Source organism: Athene noctua, chromosome 16, assembly GCF_965140245.1.
Source record: "Athene noctua chromosome 16, bAthNoc1.hap1.1, whole genome shotgun sequence".
In the NCBI taxonomy this organism is placed as follows: Eukaryota; Metazoa; Chordata; class Aves; order Strigiformes; family Strigidae; genus Athene; species Athene noctua.
Genome location: NC_134052.1, coordinates 14,237,731 through 14,260,698, shown reverse-complemented (window position 1 = coordinate 14,260,698; position 22,968 = coordinate 14,237,731). Strand labels below are relative to the sequence as shown.

General features: G+C 43.7%; 2 protein-coding genes across 3 annotated transcripts in view; one reads left to right on the top strand and one right to left on the bottom strand.

The window, feature by feature from the left end:
* Nucleotides 1–2,952: 2,952 nt before the first annotated feature.
* TCFL5 (transcription factor like 5) lies at nt 2,953–8,021 on the top strand. Of its 2 annotated transcripts, none has more exons than XM_074920368.1 (6): nt 2,953–3,770; nt 4,469–4,655; nt 5,222–5,381; nt 5,956–6,196; nt 6,594–6,735; nt 7,416–8,021. In XM_074920368.1, the coding sequence occupies exons 1-6, from the start codon at nt 3,037–3,039 to the stop codon at nt 7,533–7,535; spliced, it is 1,584 nt and encodes a 527-aa protein (XP_074776469.1). In that variant the 5' UTR covers nt 2,953–3,036; the 3' UTR covers nt 7,536–8,021. The 2 variants fall into 2 exon arrangements, with proteins under 2 accessions (XP_074776469.1, XP_074776468.1); XM_074920367.1 differs by having other exon boundaries at nt 5,953–6,196.
* A 146-nt stretch (nt 8,022–8,167) lies between these two features.
* Nucleotides 8,168–22,968, bottom strand: part of COL9A3 (collagen type IX alpha 3 chain) — a 40,895-nt gene continuing 26,094 nt past the window's right edge. Inside the window, exons 23-32 of the mRNA XM_074920366.1 lie at nt 20,448–20,501; nt 19,621–19,692; nt 16,112–16,147; nt 14,738–14,782; nt 14,174–14,206; nt 13,656–13,802; nt 12,830–12,884; nt 11,913–12,095; nt 11,571–11,648; nt 8,168–9,575 (exon numbers count right to left, since the gene is read on the bottom strand). Of these exons, the coding sequence (XP_074776467.1) occupies nt 9,400–9,575; nt 11,571–11,648; nt 11,913–12,095; nt 12,830–12,884; nt 13,656–13,802; nt 14,174–14,206; nt 14,738–14,782; nt 16,112–16,147; nt 19,621–19,692; nt 20,448–20,501 (879 nt within the window). The 3' untranslated portion in view covers nt 8,168–9,399. The remainder of the gene's footprint in view (nt 9,576–11,570; nt 11,649–11,912; nt 12,096–12,829; nt 12,885–13,655; nt 13,803–14,173; nt 14,207–14,737; nt 14,783–16,111; nt 16,148–19,620; nt 19,693–20,447; nt 20,502–22,968) is intronic.

The following is a 22,968-nucleotide window of genomic DNA, read 5'->3' as shown; positions in this document are numbered from 1 at the left end:
GGGGCTTTTTAATTTGAATTAGGAAGTTTGTAATTTGCAGATTTTACACCAAAAAATCTAAAGAAAGTTTAAAAATTAGGTCAGCTTTGAGCTTAAGAAAAACTCTATTCACATTATTTATGAATTCCTTGACTTTTACATTGTTATGAAAGTGATGTGTAGCTTTTCATCTTCTAGGAAGCTCTCCTTTATCGCAGACCAGTTTGGGGAATCTCTTTATGATTTAGGATCAGTAAATGCATCCTCCCACAGATGTAATGGCGAAAAAATCAACAGCGTACAGACAAACACTAATGACTTGGTTTTTTTAACCACAGCTTTATATAGTTTATACCTGGACTTGGATCTCGTGGCAAGGTTCCTGTGTTCTACACTGCAGCAGACAGTAGAAGCTCAGCTGAAAAGAACATAACGATTTAACTCAATTTACAGAGTCTAAAAATGGTACTGAATTATTATCACGCATTGCAAGAAAGAGAAAAATAAGCAATTCTCTGGCTTTATTCAAACTTCTGATTAACATGAAACGACACTATTTTGAGCTTTTATCTACGTTTGTACTAAGCTAAATTAACTTTCCAAAGAGTATTTTGCTAAATGTTTATGTAAAAGCCTCTGACAGGTTTAGAAATAAAAGCAGAACGATTATTACATCTATAAAAGATTAATATTCTGACTTTATGCATTCTAAAGGAGAGCATGCAGAAGGATTAAAGGAGGAGGAAAGGGTATATCGAGTCCAAACTGCACAAAACTGCTTTGAAAATCTCGTGCTTTTGTTTCTAGAGGAAAATCACCAGTGAGTATTAAGATTTGGGTTACACCTCGAATAACATGGTACGCTTTAACATGAAAATGTCTGTGCGTGCTACTTTGAATATGCACGTCGTTAAAGAATGAAGTAAACAGATTTCATTTTTTAACCACCTGAAGGGAATAAAGATTTCGTAACGCATTTATGTTTAAAAAATTTTTACTCTGTTTATGACCTAGAGTTATATTTTTGTGCCTTTGACATTCTGGGTTGTTTATAGAATGTGTTTTCTGTAATAAGCATCTGGTTTTAGTACAAAAATACATCACGAGTAGCAGATAGGTAACTGAGACGGAATGGACAAGCACACTGCTCACGGTCGTGAGGTGCCTGTTGTGGAGAGCGATTCTGCATGGATGCATTCAGATGGCCTGGGTGGGAGACCTGGCACCCAAGCTCAGTTTCATAAAATCACATAATGGTTGGACTGGGTGATCTTCAAGGTCTTTTTGAAGAACCTGGACGATTCTGTATGATAATATCACTTCTATGTTGTCTGGACAGACAAGTCCAGAAAAATGGAACTTTTTAAATGGGCTTTGGATTAACTTTCTATCAAAGAACTGTTTTTAAACACTGGCAAACTACTGAAGCGTTTATAGGTTTGTAATTTAATCTTACCATAGGCAGTTCAGGGCTACGGACTCCACTGCAGCTGGGAGCTGGGTGTAGCAGAGCCTCCTGCCTCCAGTGCCTCACAGAAGCATTCTTGGGGGGGAAAAAAGGCAAAAAGGGAAAAGCCATTATTCTTCAACAACAAAAGATAACATAAGTGTTAATTTCAAACCCCTGTGGGTTTTATTTTACAACTTTCCTTCATACTGTCTGTGCTATAGGATGCGAGTACCAAAATCACAGGAAAAGGTGACAGACATGACATGTATGATCAATCACCTGCCAGGAGCCCTGGCCAAACTTTTTTTGGGAAGGATTTTTCAAATGCTAGGAGTGACCATTCAACAGGCCTTGTGCTCCCCAACGGCTGAGCTCTGCTGCCCTGCTCTGAAGAGAACTTGAAACAAACACAACTTTCTCCCGCAGGCTGAGGGCTGACGAATTGCCAAGCCTTGTGTTGGTGGAAAAAAAAAAAAAAAAAAAAAAAATCCTGTCGTGTTCATATTTAACGAAGAAGCGTTATGTGGAGAGGCGGCGCCGTGCTGCTGTTGAATGGCTTGGCGTGCAAAAAGCCTTTTAACGGGCGGGACACTTCGGGGGGTTTCAGGGGCCTCCCCCGCCCCTCTCGGCGTTTTCCCGCCCTTGGCAGCTCCCCCCGGTTTCCCTCCCGGACCGCGCTCGGCCGCCCCGCCTCGCCGGTTTTCCGCAGCCCGAACTGGACGAAAACACAGAAGCCCACAGCCCGGCCGGGAAAGGCGAGCTGGGCGCCCTCCGCTACCCTCCGCCGCGGGGGGGACACGACACGGGGGTCGGGCAGGAACCGCGGCGCCGCCTGAGGCGAAGGGGGGGAGCCAGGCAGGGGGCGGGGCCGAGGCGCCGCCTGAGGCGAGGGGCGGGGCCAGGCACGGGGCGGGGCCGAGGCCGCCTGAGGGGCGGGGCGGCGCAGGCGCGCGGCGGTCTCGCGGGCGGCCGTTGCGCGCGGCCGTTGGCCGGGGCTCGCGGGGCGGGGCCGCGCCGCCGGGCCGGGCGTTGGGCCGGGCTGAGGCGGGGCGGCGGGCGGCTCCTCTCCTCCTTCCTCCGCTTCCCTTCGCCCTTCCTCCGCCTCCCCTCCTCCTTCCTCCGCCTCCCCTCCTCCTTCCTCCGCCTCGCCCTCGCAGCCCGGGGCCTCCTCCGCCCGCCGGGCCTGGCGGGGAGGTTGGGCCCTTCCAGCGGAGGAGCGGCCGAGCTGCTTTCTCCCCCCCCCCCCCCCCGCCTTCCCCCGGGGCCGCGCTTGGGGCCCACGGGCCCAGGGAGGCTCCTCTGAGGGGGCTTTGGGCAGCAGCGTCCCCAGAGCCGCCCCCCGCGGCCGGGAAACGCGTTTCTGGTCAGCAGTTGTGTTGGAGGGGGAGGGAGGGTTTCACCTGGGCTCGGCGGGGGCCGCTGGAGGGTGAGACACGGTTAGAGAGGCTCTCAGGATCTTGGCCCTTGCTTGGTTACCTCGCCGTGGTACAGAATCGCTATTAAGTGCGACTTCGGCTTTTTAAAAATAGATAGTCCTGATCATTCTTGCGGGTTTTATAGTTTAGTGTTGAAAGAGACATTGGTAACTGATTAGGTTTACTGTAGTCATGTCAGGATCAGCCCCCGAGGAGCCTCAGACCTCCGTCCCTCAGAGCACAGCTACTGTTCCTGATCCTGCTCCGGTTGCTGTCGGACCTGGAGGCTCAAGTGAAGTTTCCTTTGGTGAGCAAAATCTTAGCTTCACCACCACAGATGTCAGCCTAGTGGAAATGATGGAAATTGAGTACACCCAGCTGCAGCACATACTTTACGCACATACGGAGGCACGAGCTGGTGAAGGGGAAGTGGAAGCTAGGCTCAATTCTTTCTCCTTGACTGGTAGTTCTGCAGACCCCGCTCTGCACCAGAGCTCACAGAACACCAGTCAGAGGGAGTGTTCATCAAACAGCACTGGGAACCAGTTGGTTTACCCAGTTACCGGTCAGTCAGGATTTCCTTTGGACAGCAATTTGCAAAGTTCAAACCCCCGTTCGGGCTACGCTGACTTTCAGGAGCTCAGAATGATGTTACTTAGCGAGTCAAGCCTCTCTTTGAACCAAACAGATAAAACACCTAACAATAGCTCTGTAGAAGTCTCGGGACACAGTTTAGTAAAAGTTAAACATAGTGAAAATTTTATTGGGATGAATAAAGGAAGCGTACTTGCTGAAAATTTGGCACTGGCACCTGAGCCTAGATCTAAATCTGCAGTCAGAGTTCGGTTGGAAGACAGATTCAACAACATCCAGACTGAAAACCCCAGATGCCAAGAACCCCAAGAATCTGGAGTAACTCTTAACAAGTGCGTTGCAATTAATTTTAGTTTATGTTGTTAAAGTATGTATCATCATATAGTTCAAAACTGATTTTCTAAACCGAAGAACAGCACTTTCTCTAATACATGAGAATGATGGGTTGGGCTTTTTTTTCAACTCTGCCAAACGTGGCTGCGACTCCACTGACCTCAGATTAGGCCCCTCTGTGTATTGCACAAATCCTACAGCATGTAGTGCCAAATTTAATTACTTTACAACTTTGTTCTTGATAACAACGTGTATGAGAGAAGAACATTACGTAGTTTTAACATGCAGCTTGCTAAAAGTAATGTAGATTTTTGATCATAACAAAATATTAAAAGCAATGGATCGATGTTACAATGTAGAGGCCTGACTGGTGAAAACTTTGAGCAAAACTGCTCTTTTACAAGCTGGCCCTGTAACTATAAGTGTGCTGATAAATGATTTTATTGAGGCATAAAGCTGAATTGTTACTGCACAGAATAAAATACTTTCTCAGCTGATTTTTTTTTTTTTTTTTTTTTGTCCTTGGAGTAGGCAATGTAGTGATAACAGTGATTTCTGTTTACAGTAAATGAGTTTCAAAAGTGGTTTATTGGTGATAGTTTCTAGAAGTATGTGTGCCTGTAAGTTTTTCTGTACTTGTTTTCAAGTAGTCACTCTGGTACGTTTTCTGTGTTGTTTGTTTTTTTTTCTTTCTTAGTTTAGTAACATTGATGCGACCGCCATCAGAACTGATAGGTGTTCCTGTTCATCAGCAAGAAAACAAGTGTGCTGTATTAGGGAAAAATAAGACTGTACCTGCCACTCCTACTTTACAGTTCACGTGCCCCTTATTTACTGTGAATGCATGCTCTACTGCTGGAAGTGCTAATCCTTCACAAACACAGGTAGATAACGTATTCACCTCTACTTGTACTCTGCTAATTCCAAATGCTCGTGATGTTAACCTCTTAGGTGTGATATAATTCTACAGGTTTGTCTTAAAAGTGTGACTTGATTTGAATAGGGATGATCTGTAATGCAATTTACTTATGTTAGTCTTTAAGACTCCATCAAAAATACTCCAATGTGACATTTGTAATAACATGCATCCGGGTAACGATCAGTGGCCATTAGATTTCTTACTGGAAAGATTTTTTCCTCGAGTTTATCAGTGTATCATCACCTTCATCTACACAAGAAGATACTTAGAGTACCATTTTATGTGGTTCCTGGTTTTTCCCCCCCCCCCCCCAACTCGCAGTAACCTCTGAAGCAAGAGTGATAACGTTGGAAATGTCAGCAGTATCCCAAAAATATTCATCAGTCTGTCCAAATCCCGTGGTTGTGTGCGGAATTAACTGGGATTTACTCAATCACGGGGCTAAAACTTAAGAAGTTAATGTGAAGATACCAAAACAGGTTCTTTTTGATGTTTATAGTCCTCCAAGTATTTTCTTTCTGGTTTTCCCAGACCTCTGGAACGACTTGCACTATTTTGGAAGCTGTCAAACATCAGGACCTTGGGATACCCAAGACATTAACTTTCTGCCATCAGGAAATGGAATCCACAAAACAGACAGTAGGTGCTATGAATAAAGCTTTGCCCGAGGAAGGCTGGATTAAAGTTGGAGGTAAACCATTTATCTTCTTTTCACTTAGCTTTCTCTTGCCCTTCAAATCTACAATTTTCCCTGAATTTTTGTGTTTTCTAGAATGAGTATGATTTTAGTGAATCATAAGAGGTGTGGTTTTTATGTCGGAGATGTGCTATAGATGATAATGGGACTAGATTTCTCAAAAAAAGTTCAATACCTGTGAGTTTAGCTATACTTCCAAAATTCTTTAGCACTTCTAGCTTGAAATGCAAAAAGCTGACGTTTCTTTCTACACTTTTTGACCCCAAAGTCGATACAGCAGATCCAGTCAGTATCCAACTGAAGAATATAAAAACTGCCTCATGTTTATGAAAGGGAGGCATGATCTCGGTGGGTTCTCTGAGAAAATAGAAGTTAGGTGGATTTTGAAGCAGCAAGCAGTGCTTTAGGGCTTCTGAAGGACATGCCTTGCTGTAAGAGTTGATCTAGGTTGGCAATAAACCTTTGAAGATTATTCCACGTAAATAAATCCACAAAAAAATATTTTTTTTCCCCGTGATAAGTGGGTTATAAATAGGTTCTTCTTTTCCTCTTTATTTTTTCCAAGAAGACACCTTATGCAAGCAAGAGGTGAAGAGAAGCTGCAGCTGCGTAGGCCCATTGAATCCTAACGCAGATCGCAAACCTCTTGGCGAAATTCAGAATGTATGTGACAATCGCCAGAGCAGCACCTCAGCCCAGGGCCCCTGGCAGCCAGCACGGCCCCGGCCGAGCTCACAGGCACCAGCTGGCACACAGGAGGGAATCACTCAGCGGAGGGAGCGACACAACCGCATGGAGAGAGACAGGAGGTAATTTCTGTGGAGAGTGGCAACGCAAAGTTTTTGAAACTGAAAATATTCAGGTCATTATCCAGAGTGAAAATGTAAATATGACATGCTTTGTTTTATCTTGAAAAAACAATGCGGGTGGTGAGGGTTTGGTGTTTGTTAGATGAAAAAAAACATAACATATGTTTCATTGTGGTAGTCTGCAGGGGGTTTTTTGCACTATAAACAAAAAGATTTTCAAACATTTAACCAGTTCTATAAACTTGCATATAACACGACTAATATACAAATACAAAGCTTGTGGCAAACAAAAAAGAAGTCTCCATGGCTTGTAGCACATGTGAATAGTCTTCCTTTTTTTTTTATTTTTTCCCTTCCTTCTGGCCCATGGGTTATAACCTTTGGTATTTGCCTGCAGGCGCAGAATCCGGTTTTGTTGTGACGAACTGAATCTTCTAGTTCCATTCTGTACTGTTGATACTGATAAAGCAACAACTTTAGAATGGACAACCTCGTTCCTGAAGTACATTCAGGAACAGCACGGGGATTCGCTGAAACAGGTTTTAAATCTAATTTCATTTTTGTTCTTGATAAAAATGTGAAGTGCTTTAAAGCTATCCTAACGTAGCTAAAAGTCTGGGGAATGCTTCTGCTTCATGCTGTTTGTGAAGGACCACTGTATCCTTGAATGTTCCTTTACTTTTTTTTCTTAATAGCTGGTTCAGTTCAGCAGTGTGACATCATAGGGTGTCCTCAGTCAGGGTTTTCGTTAAGATTTTAAATTTTTTTTTTTTTTTTTAGTTAGCCCAGTTCCTGTGTGTGTTACTATCTGAACAGCAATGTAGAATTGAGGTCCTCTTCAGCCAATCTTCCCCTCCCCTTCATTTTCTCTACTTTCCACCCGTTTCAGAGCTGCCTTCTAGTTAGTTTTCATGAACTAGTAGTTAAGGGATGGGATTCATGCTATCTCAAAGTGGGTGAGAGTAGTAAAGGGTTACGTGTGCCTTTTAAGCAGCTCCTGTGCTACCACACCAGCAGTTGCAGCCCCAGAGTAATTCTGGCTCTGCTGAGTATCTTGAGGGTAGCTGGAGTGTGTGTGGGAAAACCTGCTTGCCCCTCAGCACTGCCTGCTAAAGGTCTTTTTTTTTAAATAAGAAACTAGTGAAACAAAAACATAGAGCTCAATTATGTTTAATGTAGATACTTACTTGTTATTTGTCTTTTGTATGTTGATTTTTAGGAGTTTGAGACTGTGTTCTGTGGTAAAACAGGCAGGAGACTAAAAATAGCAGGATCAGACTCATTTGTAACGCATCCAGTGCAGGAAAACAAGCGTGGCTTTGGAGACCAAGTAGTCTGAGCTGACAGCCTTGAACTGTACAACAAGTGTGGCTAACAACAGGCCAAACTGTATTTTATTTTGTCTACAAGCTGAATATGAATTACAAAATATAACTTGTAAAAATATATAAATAGCACTTTAAAGAAAATATTCTCTATTCAAAATGGAAATGAAAGTTAAGTGCCAGCAACAGAAATCAGTGCTGTCAAAGGAGCTTTGGGACTAGAAGCTACAAGAAAATGTCCTGACAGCTAAGTATTTTTCCCCTTTAATTATAACAAATTTGCTCTTTTTCTGTTCGTCGTTCTGCTTTGGGGTTTTTTTGTTGTGGTTTGTTGTTTGGTTGGGTTTTTTTAAAAGATGATCCAGTACAGTTAAAAATAGGTGTAGAACTTCAATCTGTTATTTTAATGACTAGATGCAAATGTACTCTTCAAATGTAAAAAGAAATTAAAGTTACCATAGTATAATGCCTATTTTTTTCCATTAAAAATTTAAGTTCGAGTAGTTAATTGAATAAGTGCATAGTTGTTAAACTATGCTGATACTATGAAGTTTACATTTGCCAGAGTATTTTAACACGCTTGGCCCTGAAGAGTGGTGTTAACATTTTTTTAAAACAGAGTACTACTTTTAATGTCTATCACACGACATTCCACAAGTTCGTGTATTATTACTTTAGTCCAAGAGTGGCATATTGTAAACAGTAGATTATTTAAATGCACAAACTATTTTCATATTTAAAGATAAATAGGACTCCTTTGTTCATAGGCTTTAGCATATAGGGCAGAAATAGAATAGTGTGTGAGCTGAGAGTGGTTTTACTAATTTTTTTAATTAGATGATGCTAGCAGGTTTTAAAGTACAAAAAGGTCACTGAAAATAAATAATGTTTGGAATCACGGATATGGACAATTTTGCATCAATTTATTTCCAAACAAGCCTAGTAACACCAGTTCTGGAAAACAGAGTTCAGCTGAGTTAATCTGATGTGTATAATGACACTTACAACATCACAAAGAAAAGGTTAAAAAAAAAATCTCATTTTATTTTTACAACAGTTCATACAGGTGTTTTTGGCTGGACTCCAGAAGAGCATCCTTTCTTACTTGGGGTTTCATTCACAATTACTGTGCAAATAGCTTAAGTAGAGGTCGTGAAAATGCTGTTACTTGATTTCCTTTATTATCATATGGAAATATACAAAAATTCTCCCTTGTAAATTAAAATATATACATTACACCTTTTGCAGAATTAGATTGCAAGAGGATTACTATTTACTAGTCTTGGCAAGTAGTTGAGGAGCAATCTGAAAACTGATAACTGACAGCATATACATAAACGATGGTCTTTACTTAAGCCAGAATCTTAAGATAATAAAATACTGGATGTTTAAATACCTAATCTCACTGATGAAAGCAGCAGTTAGGTGCCTGAATACCTTAAGAACATGTGTTTTAGTGCACAAACCTGCATAACTGAAGTCAGGGGGGCAGCACCAAGGAATTCACTTGACAAGGCTCAAACGTTTATAGAAAAAAAAAAGTCGTGATCTTTAGTACACTGTTAGGGGGGTGATGGTAAGAAGGAACAATGCTTCCTCTTGCAGGTCTCTCAAACAAAGGGAGAAAGGGAAGGTGAGGTTGTTTAGCAGTAAAAATGCTGGAAAATAATTGTGGGGGAGGAGAAAATACTCATAAAGCATCTTTTAATTAAAGTTTTCATCTGATGCTTTCTTTTCCATAGAACTGTGTCAAAGTCTCCACTTAATACAATAGAAGGAACATCTGTCCATTTATCACTAGGAGGATTCTGTCTGTTTTCTTACAATGCACCGTTTATTTAAATATTCAGTCACTTCTCCACTTCTTGTACTGTTTTCTTATGATTTTTTGGAAGTCGATGCTCCAACAGCTCCCATGCAAGCAGACGTGTCACATATTCCTGGAGTTCCCTGAGCCCCAATAGCACCAGGAGTCCCAGGATCCCCGGGAAGACCGGGTTCACCCTGAGCACCGTCCCGGCCATTTTTTGTAATTCCAGGCACACCAGGTGGTCCTAAACAAGAAGGGGGAAAAAGACGACATGAATTATTTCTTCTTTTTTTTTTTTTTTTTTAAAATATATGTATATATGTGTGTTACTTTTAGAGTTCTTAAAATACTTTGAGCGTCTGTACATCAGACTTGTTCTGGCCTGTTGAATACAAGGTGTTGAATAAACTTAGTCTGAATCTGGAGTATGTGCACTGGATTTTTTAGAGAACCTCTGGCTTGACTGGAACTACCTCGGTATGGCTGAAGGTGGATGTTTATTATTGCACTTTTGTTACCACCTGTGTCTGCTTTGACTTTTGCTGACACCTGCAGAACAGGATTCCTTCTCAGTACTGCCTCAGTTAGGATCTGACACCATGAATAAGAACAAGTCATTTGTGACCGGAATTATTTTATATCATGCCTGAATAATTTGCTCAAGGGATGTCCTGGATGTGTGACCTTGCAGCTTCCTTCTTGTGACAAGAGGAGTGCTCACAGCTGTCCCTCCTCCACGGCCACCAGCTTGCTCCTCAGGCACCTCCTGAGGCCCAACTGTCATTAACATTCCAAGGAAGGGGAGTCAAGAGAATAACCACGATACAGAACATCTCCCTGACATTACAGATGAGTTTCCTTTATATCTGTGTCTAATTTCAAAAATGTGCTCACTGTGAAATACATAGTTGGTTTAGTGGCAAAAAGAATTTCTGCTTTGAGTGGACTCAAGCTGTTATTATTTCCTTTTTCCTTCAGATGCCAAAATAATTCACAAAACACTAATTTCTGTAAGAGCAGTTTTCTCAATTACTGTGTATGACTGTGTCTCCCTGAGGGGCAGCTGTAGCAGGTGGTCGATAAACCTGCATTTCTGTCTTAGTTATGATGGAGAGATGGTGCCTGATTCTTTTTATTCATGTAAGTGATGAACTGTGTCTGCTGTTCCTCTCCTTTACATTTCAGGAGTAGGACAAATGCTCTCAATACCTAATATGTGAAACACGGTGTCTTGTTACATGCTTTGGAAAAGAAAACATTTATGGATTAATGCATAATTATTTTATGGAAGAATCTGACGACTGGGTGCAAATATTCTGGTTTTAGGAAGTGATATGGGTGCAGAGCCTGCTGTTGGTGCCTATAGCTTATTTATTGTACAGATGTAATCACAATTAGAAAAGCTGCTTTAAGAGGTAAGCAAAATAAAGAATATTCTTCCAAGTTTCTAAGAGATACTCATTAATTTGCACAAATTAATCTTTGAATCTTTTGAGAAAGCATTTGTGACTTGAGGAACTGGGATTATAGGTACGGAGCAGTGACACCACTGCCTCTCAAAATCATTACACTAAGAACTTATATTTGTTTCTGGTAAAAATTAGATGTTGTCCCTGATTTCTCTTGTTTGATCCAGAAACATGAACTGTATTTTGGAGGACTGTAGCTGGTGGCCCAGGCCGCAGCTTTCACTGCAGCTGTTCTTTAAGCAGAGCATCAGAGACATGTCCATGAGGAAGCAGGCAGCAGGCACAATCCTTTTGCCTTAATCTGGAGCCAGAGCCTCACAGGTGTCACACACCTTTAAATGAACTGCTACACTACTTGTTAATTAACTAGTTAGTTACTGCATATGAAGTACCACTGGAAAGAATAACCTCCAGCCACGTGGGAGTAGTTAAGAAGGGTTCTGACGTCCCAATCTATAAAAGCTCCTGACCTTTCACAGCCATTAGTGAAAGAAACCAAGAACAAATGAAGAGCCTGCCTGTCCCAGCAGCCTTTTCTCAAAAACAGCCTCCAAAACATTTAGGACTAGACAGGAGTGGTGTGAAGAGGGGATGTGCTAATTAAGTTCTATTGTTCAAACCGTCTGTACCTGCTGTACCCACAAGGAAAACCACTTGCAAAATTGCAAATCACAGGGACAAAGTGATTATAATCACCACCAGTATGCAGAGCTGTCCCTTGTAAGCTTTTACTTTAGTCATGGTTTATTAAATTATTTGCACAACCTTACCTTGAAGTCCTTGATCACCATCAGGCCCATCAATACCTTGACCAACGGGTCCTTTATCTCCCTTCTCGCCCGTGTCACCTTTAATCGTAAACAGACAATTTCAACAGTGAGTTGTGTGCCGCAGCTGGAGCCAGGGACAGGAAGGGGAAAAACAAAAACTCAAAATCCTCAGGACGTTGCCAGGATGTTTGCTTACACTGCATCCCTAAAGATGCAGAACTGCTCCCTGGAACTCCACCCGCTGCCCAAGGCCTCATCTTTTCTCCTCCGCTGCTGAAATCGGTACAAGTTTGCAATTTATTTCAGTGGGCGTCAAAGAGAAGCAGGTTGCTTTAGTCTTACCTCTAGGACCAGGATCACCAAGTTCTCCTGTCGGGCCTCTGTATCCGGGGGGCCCACGAGGACCAGGATGCCCAACACTTCCCGTGGCTCCAGGAGGACCCGGGGGACCAGCTGGGCCAGGACGACCCGTCATTCCCGGAGACAAGGGCTTTCGCAGATTAGCAGCTAACTGTGCAATTTGATCTGAAAAGAACAACGAAAAAAAACTGCGTGTCTGACCTTCTCAACTCTTTGCTTGGCTGTCGTCTGCCACCGCGTGTGCTTCGTCGAGCGAGCAGCTGAAAGCAGCACTGCCTGCTTGTGAGATCTCACTCCCTGCCGCTCCTACACACCTACTGCTCCTGCAGAAGGAAACACTGAATCTCTCCTCTCAGCTCATCTGTGGCTTTTAGGTTGGGTGTTTTTTTTTTTTTTACATTTCCAGAAAGGGAGATTTTGGTCAGAAATCTGCAGGTTTTTAAGCCATCGATACTTCCTAAACTACTTTAAAAAGATGTTGAGTATTCTAGAAAACAATCAGTAACAGACATTTTCTGAAACAAGCTTTCAGAGTTTTAACTTCATCCCAAATGGCAAACGTGACCCCTAAACACAGCACAGTAACTCCAAAGGAAGATGAAGAACCCCTGGGAGCCAGCCCGGATCGTGCCCCAGGAGAAGGGGGTGCCACGCGGGGGACAGCTGAAGTTCAGAACCACCCAGGCTGGGGCAGATGCTCTCCCCGCCCGGGCCTTGGCCACACATGTGCACGATCACAGAATCACGGTGACCTCCTGAAGAATCTCCTGACATTAAATATATTTTTTTCATATTAAGAAAGAATAATAACAAATCTCAGGAGCCACCTTATGTTCAGGATCTACTCATCTTCAGCTAAATACTGTAATTAAAGTCAGTTTTCCCTCAGTAATACTCACCATTTATCATTTCCCCACAGAGTTCTCTTATATGTTGTTCACTGGCCTCTTTGCCCTGCAATTCACAGAAGAATCTGTCCTTACACAAACCATGTTACCAGTAATCATCCCTGACAGAAGCTTCAGGACACAAAACACCTTTCCAGCAGCTCAGTAAGCAGCAGGGGATCCTGCAGGACAAGGAGGGGGTTTTCCCCTCTTCAGAAAATGACAGCTTCAATTCAGAAGCTCTGTCATACTAATGGCAGAGATTAATTTTAATATTAGGCCAGTTTCATGTTTTAATATTAGGCCAGTTTCATGTTTTAATATTAGGCCAGTTTCATGTTTTAATATTAGGCCAGTTTCATGTTTAATCTGGGGCTTACAAGACAGAGGTCTAACATTTGAGGTAGAAAATGGTATTTTGAATATAACGATGATTACTGATTGATTATTCATCATTACTGATCAATATTAATCATGATTACTGACGATTAATGAATAAAAATTGTATTTTTAAATTACCAACTTTTAAGTACTTCTAAACACTTCTTTAATGAGAACAGTGACTCGTAGCCTGTTCCAATGGACACAGATAATCTGTCTGGATATCTCTGCGAGAGAAGATTAATTCTCCAAGTCACGCATTCTGGGGGACTTTAATTCTGAAGCTTGCAAACTTTTAAATCTTTTTGCAAGACCGTTAGCTTGCACCGCACAGTTACCTACTTCTGCCTGCTCCAATGCAGGACCTTAGTTTTTTTAAACATGCACCTAAACTCCACGATCCATTTATTTCCTTTGGAGACTCCGTGATGGTGTCCCAGAAGCTGATTGTACTTACAGGAGGCCCAGGTTTCCCCGTGATGCCAGGAACGCCTCTCTCCCCCTGATGGCCCATGGGCCCTGGATGTCCTGGGATCCCTGGTACTCCAGCTGTCCCATTAGGTCCTTGGACACCTTTGGGACCAAGTTCTCCTCTTTTTCCTGGCTGTAATAAAGAAAAAAAACCCCAGCACTTAAAATGGAAGACACGGTCCATTCTTTTCTCATTGGGATTAGTTAAGCCTTTCTTCAGGTCTTCCCTAACTGCTCTGGCTGACCATGGACATTTCTTACATCGCATCAGTGGTTTTACATACAGAGGTCACGATAACATGAGTCCTGGCTGCATCAAAATTATCAAACACTTTTGAATGTTTCAAATGCCACAAAAAGTTGTCATTGTCATAAATTTCACAGCATGACCATGAAAAAAACATGATTCTAGGAAATGATGCCAGAACACAGCATCAAAAGATGCCATGAGCACGTTTCCTCCCAAAGTTTTTGGGTCGTGAGCCCGCAGTGTCTGACACATACCTCTCCTTTTTGGCCAGGGGGACCAAAGGGACCCTGTTAGAAAGAAAAGGGAAATAAGAAAGAATGTTCCATTCAGAAAACACATCTAAAGTCAAATCTCCCAGGCTCCAGGAAGCTGCGGTGACACGTACGTGGCACCTAACGGGCTTTTCTACCAGAGGGGCCAGGAATGGCAAGAGGGTGCTGGAGACCAGATTCAGCCCCGGCACAACAGGGAGAGGACTCTAACTCCCAGACTGAATGTGGTCCAGGCAACCTGGTGACTTCGTGAGCTGGCCCACACACCCCGTGGACAGAGCAGTGTCGTGACAAACGAGTGCTGACCCGCCACAGCTCTGCGAAGGCCACGCTGGCCCTCGGTGCTCGCCAAGGACAGGAGGAGAGCTGATGCACACCGTGAAAGCGGCGGCGGAAAGGCTGGGGTTGCCTTCTCCTGCTCCCAACCGGCAGGGTGGGACCTCTGGGATGGTTAATTCTGACTGACCACGTTAGTTCTGGACACGTGGTTCTCTAGACTCATCTGTTATTTGAGGAGTCAGTTCTACTGAACGTAAGGACACCTACCAGTTCTCCTTTGTCACCTGGGAGGCCATCTGCTCCAGCAATGCCCTGAAAGGGAGATACTGGAATTAACCCTGCACCTACTGGTGCATAAAGATTATTGGCAGTGAGGCTTGGATAACCTCAGCTCCCGAGGGAGATGGGGCCACTTAGCAGCTTTTACAGCTACTCCAGCAAGAGGAAGTTCTCCCTTCCCAAAGCTGAGCTCTACAGTAGCTGTTCAGCCGTCAGTGGCACTTGTTGCTGTTGAATTCAGCCTGTCATCCAAGTTCCAGCTTGCACAAGGACAAGGTGCCCTTTGCAACAAGCCAGTACTTGGATGAAAGGCAGAATTCATACAAATGACAGCTCTGATGGGGTGGCCATAAAAAGACATTCACGGGCTGGCACTGGCATTCCTCGTACAGGGAATCTAAATTTCAGGTTCCCCAGCTCTGGGTCTCACAGGAAATGTGCGTTTGCAAAGTGTTCGGGGTCCAGCTATGTCCTCCAGGCTTCCTCGGTGGAAAGTCACCTGCAGAACAGCTTCATGGCACCCTTAAAGAGAAGCGATCATCACTGGGTGAGGACCACCCCCTCGTTATTTTCAGTAGCCGTGATCCATTGGCTGATCAGCTCCATGGAGCCGACAGCACCGAGTGCGACTGGAGCATCGCTGGGGACCACATGAACCGCCGAGTCTGCTGGGCCACACGCTCTGCACCAGAGCTGGCTTATTACATGGTAATTAGAGCAGATAATTAACATTGTTATGGTGACTCTATGGCTTTAGAGAGGAAGTTATTTCAAGACAAACAGAGATGAAGTTTGGTCTTTCCCTTAGCAACAGAGACCACACAGACACGGACACCGGTAAACAAAACAAGCAACGCTTGCTGGAAAGGCCCTTGCTTTCTGCAAAACCAGTCTTGCATTAATGAAAGTCATGAATTTGATGAAAACTGGCTCAAAAGCTCATCGCTGAGACTAATCCAGCTATGGAAGTTAAGCAGCAAAAAGTAAAAGATTAAAATTAGTCTATTAGCATGTCAAGCTTTGAGGCTAGGATGAATCCTCTTCATCAGGCACATGATGCTGCACTTCTAAACTGAACTCAGGAGGAGTATGATGTGAGGAGCTCATACACGGCACACCTCGTGGTTACAAAATGCACAGCAAGAGTCTAATATTTTTATCACAGCATTTTCACGTGTCTCCACTAGAACAGACTACATCTCTTTCGCCAACACAGGAAAAACAGGACCACAGAGGGTTTTGTCGGTGCCTGCTCCACAATGTTTTCATTTGAGGGAAGAAAAGCAGTTGTGTGTCAAAGGCTGAGCCTAAGGTACGGTTTAAATGCCTCTGCTGACTTACAGCATGAAATTTATCACTTACCTGGTTACCTTTGGGACCAGGAACACCAGTAGGACCCTGAGAATAAATAAAAGAAAGAAGGAAAATGAACTCAAACTTATTTTCCTGTGGATTCCTGGTGCAGTCAGCCTTCCACTCAGCAAGGGGTTGGGAATTAGTCTCCCAACTGCCAAGTAGGAGGGTCCGAATCTCATTCACACTTCTAGAAATAAGAAGAGGTTTTAAGCATCCTTGCTAGGTTTGCAGCACTCCACAGGCAGCAGTTTGCGTTGCAGGACAGTTTCTCAGGCCTCTTGCCATGCCAGCGACAGTGCAGAGCAGCTGCCAGACTAGGCAGAACCTCCTGACTCGGGCCTGGTGGTCTTCTGCCCACCAAATCCTCATCCAGCCAGAGCAGAAAGATTTTCCTGGCATGGCTCAGCAATGCACTGCTCCCCACCTGCCTCCACGGGTTACCCACACGGGCCTTTTTCATACCATCCTCCTCAATTTCCTAAATAAAACCAAAATGAATTCTGTGATTTTAATCCTAGTCTTTAAAAACCTGTTTCACAAAGGTCAGCTTTCACATCCCTCCCAGGGGTGGGAACTCTGTTTTGCTTCTGCCCCTCTGCTTTTCATTATTGTCATCTCACAATCATGACCAAAACAGCAATTTTACAAATTCACTAATTAAAGGAAGAGGTCCAGGATGAGACTTGGTGGAGGATTGATCTCTGCCTTTCACACCTGAAGATGTGAGAAGCAAATTGAATTTACTCATGGTATGAAATGGACAAGAACATTTTTGTACTGCAAAGGCCAAAAGCCAGGATTGTTTTTCAAAGCTTTATTAGACTGTCAGTTTTCCTGGGGATTTAGGTGCTCTGGGCTTTGAGGTTCACAGAACAACACAGCCACGGGAATAAAATACATTTAGATGATGAACTGATGATCACCCTATGAATAATTCAGGCAACTTGAAAAATCCTTCCAATTTTACCTTCCTGATATTCACAGAGACGTGAGACATTTTCAGACCTATTCATGACTTTGGGTCCATATAGCAGAGCCGATCAGGAATTCAGGAGAACGCCAGATTTTTTTCTCTCCAGCAAAATCTACATGGGAAATTCAACCATGTTCCCCTCAAACAGGATTTCTACAGCACATTCATCAATCTGGCACCTGCAAACTGATTTTTTTTTTTTTTTAATAATTAGATCTGGAGATGGCTCAGTAGAACAGAATCTTTGAGGAGGACTAACACATATAACAAGGGCATGTCACTTTGCTCAAGTCAAGCACTGAATAAGTTAAAGAAAGGGGGGATTGTATTAAAGAAAAAATAATTCTCAGCAAAACAGAAAAGTGGAAATGCAAAAATGACTGCGGCTATTTATAACTCCCATCTTATGTTGGCTGATGGCAAAGGCAATATATTCTTTTCTGAACATTATCATATAGATTTATACCGCTGGCTTCACAGAGTCCCAAGGCTCCATGAAAGTTTATGGCAATAAAACACAGTTTAGTCACCGGAGACCATATCCTGTGAGGAACACTCCCTTAAAGAAAAGCTTAGCCCAAAAGATTCGGATTGAGAACTGTAATTTACAGTTTCCTAGTGGCAGAACAAGTGACAGGACTTTAGGACCACCAGCTCCACGTCCACCAGCCGTCCTCGTGTGTGTGTCACTCTCTCAGTTAAACACAAAAAACCTTTTTGGCCAAACATCTGGTGATGCCAGGATGGAGCAGAGAGAGACACTGCCCCAGATGGCTGCCAGCATCCAGAATTCTCAGGAATTGGATCATAATAAAAATCCTTAGGAAAATATATTCGCTTATTGCTACCTCAATCAGAAATAAGTCAAATCCGTCCCGTCCCCAACATCCGACTCCAACAAGATGGTTTATATATCATCTCAATGCTATTTTATATCTTACAGTCAAATGCACTAAACCACTTGTGTTTTTCGTGCCAGCAAACACACTGATATGCTGGTTTATATTCCCAGCCACAGTCAGTCCAAGGACTGTGAAAAAGCACATCAGGACCTGTTAACTCGGACATGCAGGATTTTTATTTTTTTTTTTCCCCAAAAGAAAAAGCCCCAGTTGATTTCAGGAGAATGTGGTGGGTTAACCTGCAGCTGGGATGCTGTGATTTATTGCTCCTGTACTTGTAGTTCTCTTTCCACACGCCAGGACCGGCAGGCTGGGTGGGCAGTGAAGCAAACCCAGGGCAGCACCTGCTGCACTCTCTGTCCACCCCAGCGGCAGAGGGTTTGTTTAAGCACTAAAGACACGGTCTGCAGGGTTTTAGGGTCTTCCCAGCCCAAATCTTGTGCCTGGTAGTAAGTGTGGAAATCTGCAGGGCTGCTTGCTTGCACAGCCCTCGCCGCTGCCCGCGCGGAGGAGGACTGTGAGCACGCGAGGCTGTCACAGACACCAGTGGGACAGGGTGGGCAGGTGGAAGTTACTCAGCTGCATACGAGGAGGTGGAAAAGTTTCCAGCATTACCCAAACCTGCTACAGCATGCTTTCCTGGGGAAAGCTGTTAACGAGCTGGGGTGTTAAGAAACAATCAACAATCACATCTTAGAGTGATACCCTTAACTTGAGACCCAGAAATAAAACCTAAATTTTTTTTTTTTTTTGCTTTAAGCAAAACATTTTCCCTCTCTCTGCTTGGAGCAGCTCTCTGGATACCATGCCGCTCTGTGCAGGGGCCTCTTCCCCTCCTGACCGTACATTTTTCACCACAGCAAAGCCCTGAGTGCAGTCAGAACCCTGCAGCCCCACAATAACTCTCCTGTTTCACACTTCCAGGCTCACAGTCCCTCCAAGCCGGCACAGAAGGGCCATTGTGAAAGCCCCGTGGTGCCCCTGCGATTGCTTACACAGAAACTTCACCTTAAAGCTGGAGTCGAGGGAGCCAGCAAACACACAGCTACTGTTCTCCTGCGAGCCCCAAACAAATGTCATTCACTTTGCCCTGCTGGCTTCTTTTAAATGAGAATTAGTTCATTTAAATAAAAGACTCGCATTTATTCTGAGGTGTGGGGCCCAGGTACGTTGCTGTTCGAGAAAGAAAAATCACTGAGCAAACTGTAATTTTAAAAAAGAAATCCAGAAAACCTAATCAATCATCTGAGTAACAAAAATGCATGAACGGGGAGCAAGGCTTTGGTGAAATCAGCCTACAGAGCAGGGAAAAAAACCAAAACAATCACCTATTCTGGCTGGGATAGGGTCCCAAATACTCTTTTAAACAATCCATCCTGCCTAAAAATAGTGGGAGTTCCTGAACTGAAACAGAAACAAGGACAGGAACAGACGAGGCGGGATGCACGAACCGGCTGTAGGGTCTGTCCTGGGCATGCAGCAGCCTCAGAGGATGGACGGGGACACCCGATGTACCCACCCCTCTACCAAGCCCCCTTGTGTTTGCTGGGGTGAAGCATCTACACCGTGTCTGGGGGCCCCATTACGCTCTAATTTCATATCTGCCAAACAAAAATTAGTTACAGATGTCTCCTCCTTACCCTGTCCCCTAACTCCCCACGAATTCCAGTTGGGCCAGGAAGGCCAGGTTCACCACTGGCACCTTTGGGACCCTGTTGGGAAAACAAAACAAAACAAAACAAAACCAAAATCATGCTACAGCTTACAATGCCAGGAAACCCCATGTGCCCCAAAGTTCATCAGTCTTCATAACATAATCATAAAGGTCATTTGTCTTAGATTCCCTCTTTCCTTTTTTCCCCCAGGACTTAGGGACCACTTGCTGGCTGCTGGTGCCACTTGTGTAGGTTGGTACAACTCACTCCCACTTCTGCCCCATTTCACAACCGAGGTCCCCCCACCCTGCCGAGGTGCTCCAGGCAGTGTTAATGAAATCAGATCTGTAACTCCTGACCAAGTGATGCTCCCAGAAGGCAGCACCGTACACTGGGTTTCAGCCAGTTTCACTGGGGAATGGAGAATGGTTTTGAACGCTCCCTTGGGGAGGTGAGGAGGAAACATGAGAGTCGCCAGTGCAGCAGAAGGGAACAGGGGTTCGCTGAAGATATACATGCTGGGGGTGTCCAGATTGAGGAGGAATTAAGGCATCTTTACATAGATCAAACTCAAACCCTTCTTTTGCAAACAAATATCAAATATGAATCGTTCCAGCAGGCAGCTTATCTGGCCTTATGCTCCTTCTGCTGTACTGTGTTAATAAAGGTGTCAGACTGGTTCTGGCAAACAGAAAGATGTTTCTCTTCCTACCACTTGTTGTCATCATGCAAATGTCGTGCCAGAGGTTTGCAGAAAACAGTGGCCTGCCAAGACACAATGCACATTAAATTACCCTTGTCAGCATACCGACCTGGAAACCTCGGACACCGGGGGCTCCTATCGGGCCTTGAAGACCAAGTGGTCCCTGAAAAGAGGAAGATAAGCTTTGGTAAGGAGAAAATTCGGGGCCAGGTAAGTCGCTTGTGTAATTAAACTGGCTCAGTTCTAAGAGTGAGAGCATTCAACTCTGTACTGCAGCACGCTTTGCCTGCCCAGTGGCATTGCTGATGAACCTGGTGAGCCACTGCAGAGCTGTGCTTGGTGTTTACTGAGCTTTGTTAATGTTGTTATTATTAACAGAAATGCTTCTTTGTATATATTAATGCTCAAGAACATACCACACTTAGGAGTAGTAAAGATCAATGACAGCAAAAAGTGGTAGCATGATAGAACACAGACAATACACATTAAAGGGGATCTGCTAGCCCAATATTATACATTTAGTTGATCCAGTTCTGCAAGAAACTGCTGTAAAACATGTGCTGCCCTCACTTGGAAATGAAAAACAGCAATTGCATCCACCTGCTCGGACATACTTGGTACCAACAATACAGAAAAAAAAGCAGTGTCTGATGCTGATAGTGCAGGTGCTTTTCAGAGCCTGGCTCGCTAGACAGAATGTGAACGTTACCATTAGGAGTCTCTGCAGCTTTCTACTGAGAAAAATCACATATGCGATAATGATCTTGGGTGAAAAAAAAAAAACCAAACTAAGTAATTTAGGCATCTAAATCTCATTTTGTAAAGTGTCTTCTTGAAATAGATGCCTTAGGCAAAGTTCTGTCACAAGGTGGGACTTGAGTTTCGCCTCCTTTCACAGCCATCTCTGTTAAGGGACACAAATAAACCTCAAACTGGCCGCCCCAGGCAGAGGATCAGCCAGCACGGGCTGTCCAACGTACCCAAGAAACCAGCTGTCTACCGGATTGCAGTGCAGCTGTGCCAGTGTTAAAATGGCATCTGCATTTTTTCCTTAAGTATTTTGTCTCTAATTGTTAGGCCTACAAATTCTCCCCAGTATCTGAACATCCGCTTTCTCTCATCATTTTTTTCTGGTTGTCACGAAGAGGAAATCCTCGTGTGATGTGTGACTCAAGGTATGATCCAAACCAGGTGCCCTTATCCCTGTCTGGCTCTCAAGACCAGCCCCGTGGTGCACAAACCAGGGGCTGCCCAGAGGAAGGAGGCAGAAGTCTGCTGAAATAAAGCAGCATTGTCTTCAAAAGGCTACAGAACGGCTCAGGTTTTTTTTTGTGGTTAATGTTTCCACTTCTGTTTTCTGCTTGTAATTCAGTAAGGAACTTTGAGAGTTACAAATCCAGAGATCTAGGGAATTTAACATTAAATTGCATCCAAAAATTACTCTGTTGTGCTGTTGCCTTCAGGTGATGGGACCTGATAGAACCTGACAGCCTCTGAATGGGAAGAAACCCCTGGTAGGTTATGCTAAATAAAGTCCAATTGTTTTGAGTCAAACAGCCTTAACACTAGACAAATCCTGCAACTCTCAGAATAGCCCAGGCTTGACTATATTTCATATAAATTAGGACTTTAATAACACAAATCAAAAATTAGAAACAAAGAAATAAACATGGGTTCAGCTGCTATTGCACCCACGTCAGAAGTCTGCACCAATGCAATTAGCTTGACTGCATTTGATTTTTGGCTATAATAATATGATACCTTTTCTGGGGCCAGCTATTTTGATGAAAAATTGCAGACATAAAAGCAAACATTATTAATTCAGTTTATTTCTAAGGCTGATTTCCCTCTCCTTGGAAGTTTAAAGAGCAGCTGCTCACAAACAATAAATCATCATACAGTTCAATTTCTTCCAAGTGGCACATACCAGAAATCATGTTAGTCTTGCTGTAGGCTTCTAGATTTCAAAATGAGATTAAGAGGGGGAAAAAAAAAAAAAGAAAAAGTAAAAAAAGCCCAACAAAACCACTGGAAGGTCAGGTCCAGCCACAATGGCAACACTAGTTGGAGAGTGACAAAATAAAAGGTATCCTAGAATTTTTAGTAGTGTGAACAAAATCAGGTTTTTATCATCCTGATACCATTTTTTATCATCTCTGCTATTCAGCAGGGACACAACAGGTAGCCATGCAGTTATTTTCAGGTTTGCATTGCAACTCCAATTGATTTCTCGGGCTCTGAGACAACGAAGGGAACGCAATGAAAGCAGGAAAAAAGATGCTCCACTGAGGACCTCAGCGGTTTCTAACACAGAAGTTTCCAAAAGTTCAGTTCACAGAGTAAAAGTGAAAAAACTGCGAGAGCTGTGTATGGAGTTTCATCTCCTAGGGGCTCATACCTACAAGCTCCCTGCAAGATAACGCTGCTGCAGTACCGGGTGAGAGAAGGGAACGTGTGAACAGATTCCCACGTGAAATCTGTTCTGCTTGTGAACTTCAGGGCATTTTCAAGCCGTTGGGGAAAGCATGCAAACCATGTGTGAGAACGGCAAGAGATTCCCAACAGGTCCACCAACTTTTTTAACGCTTTTCAAGCCCTTTTTGTTTCAGCAGGGCAATGTGCAGGATTTC

What these genes read in the sequence shown, in the direction of transcription:
- TCFL5 (XM_074920367.1), top strand. Translation starts at nt 3,037, where the DNA reads ATGTCAGGATCAGCCCCCGAGGAGCCTCAGACCTCCGTCCCTCAGAGC. An exon ending in CTAATCCTTCACAAACACAG is followed by an intron (nt 4,656 to 5,221) that starts GTAGATAACGTA and finishes TGGTTTTCCCAG; the next exon opens with ACCTCTGGAACGACTTGCAC. An exon ending in AGGCTGGATTAAAGTTGGAG is followed by an intron (nt 5,382 to 5,952) that starts GTAAACCATTTA and finishes ATTTTTTCCAAG; the next exon opens with AAGACACCTTATGCAAGCAA.